Consider the following 13,279-nt stretch of genomic DNA (forward strand, 5'->3'; position numbering starts at 1 on the left):
GGCGTGTCATCACGAATCATATGAGTCGGGTGTGTGTCTTGACCTCCGCCGAACCCCTGAGACTGACTCACCGAACCCCTGGGGTTCGATCGAACCCAGGTTAAGAACCACTGCTCTAGGTAGATAGTGTGGTCTACAGCTTATCATGAGATACTCTACCTCAGGCGAGCAAAGTCTCGAGACTTCCTTAGATATCCTGCACCAGCTGTTGTTTACAAATATGCATAGGCCCCCACCCCGTGTTTTACCATAGGCTGCTGTTCTATACTGCCGATAGAGTGTGTAACCCGCCAGCTGTATGTTCTTAATGTCGTTGTTCAGCCACGACTCGGTGAAACATAAGATATTACAGTTTTTAATGTCCCGTTGATAGGATATATGTGCTTTCAGTTCGTCCCATTTATTTTCCAGCAATTGAACATTAGCTAGCAGGATGGAAGGCAAACGCAGATTAGCCACTCGTCGTCTGATCCTCACAAGGCACCCAAAATCTTTGTTTCCTTCTCCAGGAAATGACGGGGATCTGGGCCTGGTCGGGTGTCTGTAGTATACCCCTCCCATCCGACTCATTGAAGAAAAACTCTGTCTAATCTGAGGTGGGTAATCGCAGTTCTGATGTCCAGAAGCTCTTTTCGGTCATAAGAGACTAGTAGCAACATTATGTACAAAACAAGCCTGTATCCCTTTCATTGCTGCTTGCAGCTATATTTATTATTATCATATGAAACATTTGATCTCAAATCCAAACTGCTGGAGTATAGATTCAAATGAAAAATGTTAGCTTCACTGTCCAAATACATATGGTGCAACAGCATGTTTATTGTGTTTCATATTCTTACCTCACTGGTCATCTTGGACGCCTGAAGAGAGTGCAGGGTCTTAGAGTCGCTGACATTGCTTGTCTTATCTTTATTTTTCATGAAGGACTCTTTGTACTTAATCTGTAACACACGGCCACCATCCAAATCACATCAGCCAGTCACATATAATCAGATGACCATTCCCTCCCTCATTCTTATCCACTAATATCTCCTTCTCATTACATAAGAAATTATTGTTCTGTGTGAGTACCAGCAACAGGAAGGGAATGCTTACATCGCTGGCCAGGTCCCGAGATGCTTTGGCAGCCTTGACGGTCAGCGTGTCCAGGCCGATGTCACATGTTTTGGACTTGGTCTTCTCCCAGTCCTCCTTGTATTTGATCTGGAATCATTTATATAAATAAAAACTACAGAACCCCTTATTCATATGGTATGTGTATAACCCTTTCGGAATACAGTGCATTCTGAACATATTCAGACCCCTTGACCTTTTCCACATTTTATTACGTTATAGCCTTATTCTAAAATGTATTAAATTGTTTTCCCCCCTTATCAATCTACACACAATAACCCTATAATGACAAAGCAAAAACTGTTTATTTTTTATTTTTACAAATTAATAAAAATATCTACTGAAATATCACATTTTACATAAGTATTCAAACCCTTTACCAAGTACTTTGTTGAAGCACCTTTGGCAGTGATTAAAGCCTCGAGTCTTCTTGGGTATGACGCTATAAGCTTGGCACACCTGTATTTGAGGATGTTCTCCCATTCTTCTCTGCAGATCCTCTCAAGCTCTGTCACGTTGGATGGGGAGCGTCGCTGCACAGCAATTTTCAGGTCCCTCCAGAGATGTTTGACAGGGTTCAAGTCCGGGCTCTAGCTGAGCCACTCAAGGACATTCAGAGACTTGTCCGCAAGCCTCTCCTGCGTTGTCTTGGCTGTGTGCTTAGGGTCGTTGTCCTGTTGGAAGGTGAACCTTTGCCCCGGTCTGAGGTCCTGAGCGCTCTGAAGCAGGTTTTCATCAAGGTTCTCTCTGTACTTTTCTCCGCTCATCTTTCCCTCAATCCTGACTAGTCTTCCAGTCCCTGTCGCTGAAAAACATCCCCACAGCATGATGCTGCTACCACCATGCTTCACCGTAGGGATGGTGCCAGGTTTCCTCCAGACGTGACGCCTTCAATTCAGGTCAAAGAGTTCAATCTTGGATTCATCAGACCAGATAATCTTGTTTCTCATGGTCAGGGTCCTTTAGGTGCCTTTTGGCAAACTCCAAGCGGGCTGTCATGTGCCTTTTACTGAGGAGTGGCTTCTGCCTGGCTACTCTACCATAAAGGCCTGATTGGTGGAGGGCTGCATAGATAGTTGTCCTTCTGGAAGGTTCTCCCATCTCCACAGACGAACTCTAGAGCTCTGTCAGAGTGACCATCGGGTTCTTTGTCACCTCCCTGACCAAGGCCTTTCTCCCTTGATTGCTCAGTTTGACCAGGCGGCCAGCTCTTGGAAGAGTATTGGTGGTTCCAAACTTCTTCCATTTATGAATGATGGAGGCCACTGTGTTTTTGGAAACCTTCAATGCTGCAGAAATGTTTTGTATTGAGACAGGATTGTATCTGTTCCTTGATACAGTCCTGTCTCGGCGCTCAACTGACAATTCCTTCAACCTCATGGCTTGGTTTTGCTCTAACATGCACTGTCAACTGTGGGACCTTATATATAGACAGTTGGACTCCAATCAAGTTGTAGAAACATCTCAAGGATGATCAATGGAAACAGGATGCACCTGAGCTCAATTTCAAGTCTCATAGCAAAGGGTCTGATTACTTATGCAAATAAGGTATCTGTTTTTATTTTGAATAACTTTGCAAAAATGTCAACCAAAATATTTAATACATTTTGGAATAAGGCTGTAAACGTAACAATATGTGGAACAAGTCAAGGGGTCTGAATACTTTCCAAATGCACTGTATATGCAAATGCAGAGCGAAAGCTATGCTGTTTGTATGTACTGTATAGAGTGTAGTGTTTGGTATAGACCGTAGTGTGATAGAAAGATAGTGTACAAGTATATCTTTGGCTCTACTTACATTGCTGAGTTGTTGAGCGTTGATCCTGGCCTGGACGATTTGAGGGGTATCTGTCACCGAGCTGTACTTGACTTGGTCAATGTGTTGTCTGTAGTTAACCTACATGGGGGAATCCGAGATACCAAGTCAGGTTTCCTTGATATTATGAAAGGGGTCCCGCATAGGTTGGTTTTGGTTCCAGTACTTTTTACTATATACATTAACAATATTGGTATGTCTGTAAAAAAATTGTAACCTACAATTAGGGCTGTTATTTATGGTGCCCATATTACCGCCACATCTGCGGTCAAGAGTCATGATGGCAATCAAATTTTACATGACCTTTAGTCACTAAGTAGGCTTCTCCAAGCTCTGATGCTGCTGATGGTCAATAGTAGTCTACCAAACTTGCTAACTGCCAGGTACTCAGCACTCTATTGTCCCTCTAATCACTCTGACATCAATAAAAATGTTATCGAAAATCTACTCAAACACTTCATGAGAACCCATGAGCTCATGTTGGGCAACATTTCTATAGGCTATGCAATTGCGTCAGAAAACAGAGTGATGGCCTTTATTAAAAAGAGGAGGATCCCATCAGCTTTCTATGGGCTAGGCCTACTACATTTATCAACTTTCCTAGTATTAAGCACATTGCTTCTCTTTACAACAGGAGTATAGCCAACCTGGCTGGCATGAAAATGAACTAATGGAAAAGTGTCCTCCATTCGCTATTTAAGTGCATAGATGATGTATTTTTTCCCCCTGCCCCTTTTTTGAGACAGGTATATGATAACGGTCCATTCTAAACCAAGCAAATTTCACACATATATTATTTAGTATTTGTCAAGACAAGACCAAAACAATTATAGTCTGGTGGGTGACAATATTAGCTTTGCCTTAAAGCTCATGTGCAATAAGGCAAGAAACGAATGGCTCATGTAGCCTAGCCCATAGATTTAAAGTGGCAAAATAACTTATTGAAATGAAGTGCATGAATCCGCTTTACAAAGGGTGTAGAGCCTAACTGGCATACATACGCAGCACGTGAGTTTCAAGTTTGGGGAATTTTCACTTTCACCATAAAAATTCACCTTTATAATAAAAACATTACATGCATAATCGCATTTGCCGTCACTTTGGAGAATGGTGTTTTCCCGCTAATGGAACATTTGTGCTTGTAGCCTACGGCCATGCGAGCATTGCTGCACTTACAATGTGAAGAAACAGCTTAATATTATAGGAACATTTTAAGCTAAACGTTCTGATCTGTTGCGTCAGCCTCATTGCTTAAACAAGTTTAGTTGATGTTAGTGGTTGTATTAATTTGGGATCCATCCCATCTCACAACTGTCCCAGACTATGTTTGGAATATTTATTTCTCGCACAGAATAGGTCGACTTTTGTACTATGGGGGATAGTAGATTGACATAGACTAGTGCTTTTGCTGTTCGTTAGGCCCACTCATCTTGTTGGCTGACCGAAAGTAAATGTGGACAGTTCTTCCAATATCTTCAATATGCACCTCGGAATTGGATAAGGACACGTGCAGTTGCGTCCCCGATGTGTCTATCTTCACTTGTAGCCTGTGAGAAGGACCCGATCACGTGAAGGAGAGACATTTGAGTGAGAGGTGATTTGCAGTATGCAGCCGGGAGAAGGGAATTATAATTATTATATTCAGCCCAACAGTCCAACGGCCACTGGCCGCAAAAGGCATAGATTTTTTTAGGGGTTATTATGACCACACAAAGGGGATCCTTTCCAGCTGGGAAATTCAAGGCATATTCAAGTGCTTGTCAAATTGTGAATGAGAGACTGACGAAGTGTGTACAGCCTGCGCAAAAAAACTAAGCAGAGCTAATGCCTTTCATGCAACTTTTTTCTTATCCCCATTAGAGTCGCATCATGCAGCCTTCGAATGTATTAAATATCAAAACATATAGCCCAACGTTTGTATCACAACAACTAAAGTTACATAAATAACTCTAAATTAAGCAAATAGGAGAAGGCTACCTGTTTCTTTGTTAACTGCTCAACACAGAATAGACGCTTGTGCGCACTTCCTCAAATAATTTGGATAAAAAAATATCCTTTTTATTTTATTCAGCTATGTTATTGTCACGCCCTGACCTGAGAGCGACATGTTATTTCCTCTATTTTGGTTAGGTCAGGGTGTGATGTGGGGTGGGCATTCTATGTTGTGTATTTCTTTGTTTGGTCGAGTATGGTTCCTAATCAGAGGCAGCTGTTTATCCTTGTCTCTGATTGGGAATCATACTTAGGCAGCCTTTCCCCCACCTGTGTTTATGGGTAATTATTATTTCTGTGAGTGTTTTGTGTGCGCCACAGTTGCGTCACGTTTCTTTCTGTTTACCTGTTTATTGTTTTGTTCGGTTTTCTTCAAATAAAGAATGTGGAATTACCGGCACGCTGCGCCTTGGTTGATTTATGACAGGGAGTTCGAGGATAGTGAACGTAACAGTTATATTGTATTCTTCATACTATAAAATAATATAACATTTAAATAATATAAAATAATGCCACTGAATTCTAAGCAAATCTTGACTGCTCAATGAACTAGTGTAGCCCACAGCCATTGCCAGTTCAGGGCCTAACATAAGGACAACTCAGAGTATGCTATTCCGTTCTTCTGAAATAGACAACATTTTCTTCATATCATGTTTCTTTAGACCTGTCTAAAATAAATAATGGATTTATTGTGATGGTGTAGGCTATATTACATGGATTTATTAGACTTCTTAAAATGTAGATGTTCCAAAGGTCTGCATCAGTGGCTTGTAGGCTATGCATGGAAGCCAGGAGATGCTAAATGTGTTTATGTTAATTACTGGTCAATTACCATTACACCGGCAGTTATTTCATTGACAATCACTGGCTGACAAAATTTCATGATGCAACAGCCCTACATGCAAGTGTATGCGGACGATACTGTTGTGTATGCTTTTTCCCCCACTGTTGACCAGGCTCTATCTGAACTACAGTCTGATTCCATTGTTTTACTGAACACCTTTATTGACCATAAATTAGTACTGAATGTGGGTTAAACTAAGAATCTGTTTTCTACAGCGTACAAAAATGACTAATGATTTAAACATGTGTAGCTTGGACACTTCGTTTTATTACGGGCCAGAGCTTCAGTGCACATCCATGCATTATTTACCAGAAAGTAGGCTGGCCCTCTTTCAAGTCAAGTATGTTGATTCATTTCTCTTCTTATTTATGTCTCTTTTAAAAAAACTCCCGCCGTACCTAACATCATTAATAACCTTTAGACGTATGGTACCATACCTAGTCTCAGGGATGGCTAACTCTGGAAATCCCTTCGGTCTCCCCAAAGTTAGGTAAATCAGCTTTTAGTTTCTTTGCATCCCATGTATGAAACAAAGTTCCCAACAACTGGATGTACTGGTGCCACTCAGGTAGTTCAAAATATTGATTGGGGACCTCTTTGCTGAGGAATGTGATTGTTTTTCTTGAGTGTGTTTGTAATGTTGTATATTTGTATTCTATAGTAATTTGTCAATTGTGTGTATGCAGAACTCCCTTGTGAAAGAGACCTTGTTCTCAATGGGACTTTGGGATTACTTATTAGTGTGTGTGTATATTAGTTTGTGGTGTGTATACACTCACATCACTGCACAGTTCAGCATTGGGTCAGGTAAGGTTAGACAAATAGATGAATGATTTAACGGTGAAACGTGTCAGAAGGACATTTATTAATCAATGTCAAACATGCAATAGTGTGTGTGTGTGTGTGTGTGTCCCCCATCAAAAAGCATCAAGAAGCACTTACATTGCTGAGTTGTTGAGCGTTGATCCTGGCTTGGACGATGTCAGGGGTATCTGTCACCGAGCTGTACTTGACTTGGTCAATGTGCTGTCTATAGTTCTTCTACATGGGAAGATGAGAGATGCAATAAATTTGTCATGTATCAGGGTAGAAAGATACAGTATGTAAAGACATCTGTAGTGCTGCCTCTGAACATATTTTTTTCTACCCCTGAGTTATTTCAATCCTGTGGTAAAGATAACGGCCCCCAAAACTATAGAATGTGGGCTGTGTTAGGTGTGAGACTTACGCACACAGTTGACAAACAAGTTCAGGGCAGGGGCAGCACATTATGAAAGTTAGCAATTGTGCCTGATAAAATGCGAAGGGGTGGAAAGCAGCAGGGATGGAAGGATGAAAAAGAGACACGTCAGCTACTACAGCAACTGAAATGACTGCAGCCCTTCACTAAGAGCTGCATTTAGTTTCAGAATGGGTGGCAAGGAATAAGTTAGTCCTTAATATTTCAAAAACGAAAAGCATTGTATTAGGGACAAATGATTCACTTATCCCTAAACCTCAACTAAATCTTGTAATAAATTATGTGGAAATTGAAGAAGTTGAGGTGACTAAACTGTCATGGTAAAAACATATTGATGCAACAGTAGCTATGATGGGGAGAAGTCTGTCCATAATACAGTACTACATAGAGCCATGAGTATATGGAACTCTATTTCACATCAAGTAACTCATGCAAGTAGTAATATTAGATTTTTTTTTTTATTATAAAAATACACCTTATTGAACAGTGGGACTGTGAAGCAACACAAACATAGACACAGAGACATACACACACACACACACACACACACACACACACACACACACACACACACACACACACACACACGATAACATATGCACTAGACACATGTACACATGGATTTGTGTATTAGATATGTGGTAGTAGAGTAGGGGCCTGAGGGAACACACTTAATGTGTTGTGAAATCTGTTGTGAAGTATTGTAATGTTTTGAAAATTGTATAAATGCCTTAATTTTGCTGGACCCCAGGAAGAGTAGCAGCTGTCAAGGGACCCATAATAAATACAAATACAAAATGAGCAGAATTGAGAAGATGTGAAGTCAACGGTGCGCTTATGATTTAGATATCATGGGTTGAGCTCACTCTATATATTAGTCTAGTTTAATGGATGATCCACATTTAAAATGGTTTACCCAGCTACTAGACCCCCTTAAAACCTGTTGAGGCAGTATTTTCACGGCCGGATAAAAAATGTACCCGATTTAAACTGGTTACTACTCTTACCCAGAAATGAGAATATGCATATAATTAGTAGATTTGGATAGAAAACACTCTAAAGTTTCTAAAACTGTTTGAATGGTGTCTGTGAGTATAACAGAACTCATATGGCAGTCAAAACCCTGAGACAAATCTTAACAGGAAGTGGAAATCTGATTTGTGGAATCACTTTCAAGCCTTTGCCTATTAAACACACCGTGAGTTAGGATTCATTTAGCACTTCCTAAGGCTTCCACTAGATGTCAACAGTCTTTACAAAGTGGTTTGAGTCTTCTCCTGTAAAAACTGACCGAACGAGAGGCCTGGAAAGTTTGTCATAGGGGGAGGGCCATTACTACTATGATGCGAGTGCCTGTGGGTACTCTTTCGTTCCGAAACGTTTTGTAAGACAATGCAATCGTCCGCCTTGAATATTATTGAAGTTCTGATTGAAAAAGGCCCTAAAGATTTATGTTATACAACATTTGACATGTTTGAACGAACGTAAATAAAAAATGTTGCACATTCGTGACGACAAGTCCCGCGCGCTTTGTACATTTTGAGTAGCCTTCGGAACGCGCTAACAAGAAGGAGCTATTTGGACATAAATTATGAACTTCTTCAAACAAAACAACATTTGTTGTGGACCTGGGATTCCTGGAAGTGTCTTCTGATGAAGATAATCAAAGGTAAGGGAATATTTACAATAGTATATTTGATTTTAGATGGTTCCAAGATGGCACTAGTCTGTATCGCCTAGCCTATTTTTCTGAGCATAGTACCTCGTTTATTGCAAAGTGTGATTTCCCAGTAAAGTTATTTTGAAATCTGGCAATGCGGTTGCATTCACGAGATGTTAATCTATAATTCTTTGAATGACAATATTATATTTTACCAATGTTTTCGAATAGTAATTTTGTAAATTGTAGCGCAGATTCACCGGCAGTTTTGGAGGCTAAATATTTTCTGAACATCACCGCCATTGTAAAATGCTGTTTTTGGATATAAATATGAAGTTGATAGAACAAAAAATGCATGTATTGTCTAACATAATTTCCTAGGAGTGTCATCTGGTGAAGATCGTCAAAGGTTAGTGTATAATTTTAGCTGGTTTTCTGCTTTTGGTGATGCCTGTCTTTGCATTGAAAATAGCTGTGTGTAATGTTTTGTCAATGGCAGGCCTAACATAATCTAACTTTATGCTTTTGCCGTAAAGCCTCTTTGAAATCGGACAACGTGGTTGGATTAAGGAGATGTTTATAGTTGATTGTTTGAGAAATTGAAATTATTACATTTTTGCTATCTTGTCAAGCAATCCCGTTACCGGGATGAGAACGGGAAGGGGTCCCATAGAGGTTAAGTTGGCCTCTTTAAAATAGCCCACTTTTTAATTATACAGTCCTCAAGAGGAACCCAATCAAAATGTTCTGCTTTTGGTTTTTCTATCTGAGAAAGCACCCTGTTTACTGGTTTTGGTTACTATGTCCGGTATGAGAGCCGTGTTAAACTTATTTGAGGCGAAGGGGAAACTCACGTCCTTGAGTGGATCCAGTTTCCTCTGACTCTGGTAGCCTGGTGTGATGGTGGCTGGGTAGTTGTATTCCACATGGTCAGTTTTCTCCTGCTCATACTCCTGCTTGTAGGCAATCTGCAGGTCACAGTAACATTTAAATAAACGTTATTGATCCCCAGCAGTACCCGCAGACATAGAGAGGGACAATACAGACACACAGGCATGCATGAGACAGAGCACATAGATATGAGTATTGATGGCTGATAGACATTATATGTGCCACATTTACTAATAAAATAAACAACACCATGAAAAAGATTCATTAAGAAAGAACCTGTGTGGCTCAGTCCTGTGAGGCTTAGTTGGTAGAGTATGGCACTTGCAACTTCAGGATCATGGGTTCTATTCGCACTGGGACAACCCACATGAAAATGTGTACATGTGTAACAGGTAGGGCCTCAGATGGTCAACCTTAAAAGGTTCTGATTAATTTCCTGACTTCCCTATATAAAGTGAATTCAAATCAGGCACTTGGAGAGACTCCTTTACCTTGGGTCATATTAATGTGCCTGCTTTGTTTGAATAAGGTTGAACATCATGGTGAAGCTGAAGCAGACCGCTCTAGGTGGTTCTTGGTGAAACTGATGTGACTCTAAGGATGCACTAATTGTAATTGCTTATCCAACCTCTGTTTTTTCTTTGTTAATGTGTCATTCCATGATTAAAGTGCCTTTTGGGTAGTGTAATTTTGTCAAAAATAACTATATTTCACGCAATTTTAACATTCTGTTAAAAAGATCACATGTTCAACTTCATAACAAACCTGCTTTTCTAGCTCAAATTTTGAAAAAATATTATAAACGAGGGACATTGCAAAAGGGGTATTTTCAGAGAAAACATAACTTAATTTAATAAATAAACTGCTATTGGAATTTTTTATGTTATATTATGTTTAGTAAGGGGAAAAGATGTATGTGATCCAACTGTTAGATTAAGTGTTTCATCAAAATGTATATGCATAATTCCTGAGAGACATAGAAGGCACTCTATTCGTGGAACGACGATCCTAAACTAAGTATTAGAGCCACTTCCCATGGTGTTGCATTGCAGTGCCAGGATAATTGTAGAACTTATTGAGTGAACCTACTTTTTGATAACCTAAAAGTGAGACTATTGAGTAAACACGCATGTGTAATTAGTGACAGTTTCAAATGACTATTTGGTACATTTTGAAGTGTGCAGTGCATCCTAACAATTTATTTTCTAACCTAATCAATGACTTATCCTTGTAATACAGTTGCAATTGTGGTAGAGTTGGTCTTAAAGAAACAATGTATATTTTTACAAGAAATCTTAGTATTGCTCAACAACAGAATCCTATTTTTCTAAATAAAAGCTATTTTTGTATTCTGGTGTACTTCTATCATTTATTTGATAGGCCTGTGTTAGGAGCCTTAGTTTGGAGCTACCCTTTGCTCCTGTCTAAACTAATGGGTGGCATAGTGTAGCTAATGTCTATCTGGTCACACATACACTACTGTAAGTCACTTTGGATAAAGGCGTCTGCTAAATGGGATATAGAGTGTCTTCAGAAAATATTCACACCCCTTTACATTTTTTCATATTTTGTTATGTTACAGCCTGCATTTAAAATGGATTCATTGAATTGAGATTTTGTCACTGATCTACACACAATACCCCATAATATCGAAGTGGAATTTTGTTTGTAGAATTTTTTGGAAATTAATACAAATTTAAAGCTCGAAGCTCTTCAGTGGATAAGTATTCAACCCGTTTGTTATGGCAATACCTAAAAATGTTAAGGAGTACAAATGTGCTTGACAAATCACATACAATTGAAGTCAGAAGTGTACATACACCTTAACCAAATACATTTAAACTCAGTTTTTCACAATTCCAGACATTTAATCCTAGTAAAAATTCCCTGTCTTTTTAAATTTTTTTTTTTTTACAAAAAACACAAGGAAGGGGTAACATTAATGTATTAGAACATTAAGGACAAATAATACAGCATCAAGACATTATCAAACATGTATCAGTCTTTCCGCAGCAGAGCCATCCTTATGTGTGAGGGTACGTGTGCATGATAGTGATAGTGATATAAAATATGTCATAGTTTCCTTTTTCATGATCACAATCTTGTGAAACCCGAACCCTCCAAGATCCCCCCACAGTTCCCCAATAGCTGTCCCTCAACCATTCCAGACCCCTCCCACAGTCCCCTCCGAAGAAAAAAAATACAATTAATTCCATCCCCCACCCCCAAGAACCCCCCCCCAATGCACCAACAACCAAGAGAATGAACTAAAGAGAAAAAAGGAAAAGACAGAAGAAAACAGCAAACAACAATGCAAAAAAAAATATATACAAAATAATACATTTAAAACAAAGGACATCAAGGACAACTGAAATCATAACAGCAATGCCAACTGTATATGTTTGTGTGCATGTCTGGCACTATTACATGTATGTGTGTTCTTGTATGTGTTTATTTGAATGAGAGTGTGTGTATATGCATGTGTACAAACACCTGCACAGCATCAGCCTCAGGCAAACCGACATTAGTTGTAAAAACACTGGCACTTAGTGTCATTCAAATGTACTTTTATTATGTTTTATTTAGACTTTTTTTCCCTTTATCTTTTGACCATCATTCTCTCTCTCACACAGCAACTCCACTCCCACTTGTCTCCAATTCCACATACCAACCCTCAGCTTCCCTCAGCCCATCCCATCTATCTCTGCTGGCCACCCACTTCGTGTTTCTACGCAACACATATCTTTCAACTATGCTATAATGTTTAACGTACAATTTCAATCTATCTAATCGAATAGAATCTACAGATTGCGTGTTGAAGATAAATACTTTTACTAAGAGTATTAGTATATTAGTCATTGACTGACCCTGTCTCTCCAGATCCAGAACAGTACTATTTCTAGGGTCAATTTTAGATCAATGCTATGCATTTTCAGCCATTCCTGAACCTGAGACCAGAAACAGGCTACCTGAGGGCAATACCAAAATAAAATGGTCTATTGATTCTGTATCCTCACAACAAAACCTGCAGAGCTTCGATGATATTATGCCACAAATGTTCAACATTTTGTTGGTGGCAAGAATTCTATATAATAATTTTAGCTGAAAAGCACAAAGTCTTAAATATAGAGTGAGCTCAAGGGATGAAATTGAAATTGTAGCCAGCTCTGCAATGCTTGTTTGAAAAGACAGATACTTTGAAAAAAGTATCATTTTCAATTCATCGAAAATGAGACATGGCAATCTGCACAAAGGCAAAAAGGCCCTTTTTAAACAATCGATGAGCTTTTCTTATTAATCTACTTGAGAACCATTTAGGGTTCAAATAAAACTTTTGAATGAGTTAAGCTTTTAGAGAGAGGTTTAGTGCTTTTATATTTAATAATCTCAACCCACCCAATTCATATTCATTATATAGATAGGCTCGTTATATTTTGTCTGGTTTAGCATCCCAGATAAAGCAAAATATTTTTTGCTCATATGATTTGAAAAACGAATCATCAGGAGTCGGCAGCGCCATAAGTAAGTTAGTAAACTGAGATATGACTAAGGAGTTAATCAGGGCAATTTTTCCATAAATAGACAGGTATTTACCTCTCCATGGTTGCAGGATCTTGTCTATTTTTATAAGTTTTCTATTGAAATTCATTGTGGAGAGCTTATTTATCTTTTGTGATATGAATACCGAGTATGTCTACTTCACCATCAGCCCATTTTATAGGT

The 13,279-nt window shown here is 39.1% G+C and overlaps 1 protein-coding gene across 6 annotated transcripts in view; it reads right to left on the minus strand.

Annotated features, from left to right (window-relative positions):
* Nucleotides 1-13,279, minus strand: part of nrap (nebulin-related anchoring protein) — a 126,711-nt gene that overhangs the window by 80,177 nt on the left and 33,255 nt on the right. For 5 of the 6 annotated variants that reach the window (XM_045702007.1, XM_014157056.2, XM_014157059.2 and 2 more), the window contains 5 exons: nt 9,520-9,633; nt 6,708-6,806; nt 2,912-3,010; nt 1,096-1,203; nt 840-941 (listed from right to left, as the gene is read on the minus strand). In XM_045702007.1, coding sequence (XP_045557963.1) covers nt 840-941; nt 1,096-1,203; nt 2,912-3,010; nt 6,708-6,806; nt 9,520-9,633 — 522 coding nt within the window. The remainder of the gene's footprint in view (nt 1-839; nt 942-1,095; nt 1,204-2,911; nt 3,011-6,707; nt 6,807-9,519; nt 9,634-13,279) is intronic. The other variant, XM_014157057.2, reaches the window with a different exon arrangement.

The sequence above is a fragment of the Salmo salar genome, chromosome ssa19 (assembly GCF_905237065.1).
Source record: "Salmo salar chromosome ssa19, Ssal_v3.1, whole genome shotgun sequence".
Classification (NCBI taxonomy): domain Eukaryota; kingdom Metazoa; phylum Chordata; class Actinopteri; order Salmoniformes; family Salmonidae; genus Salmo; species Salmo salar.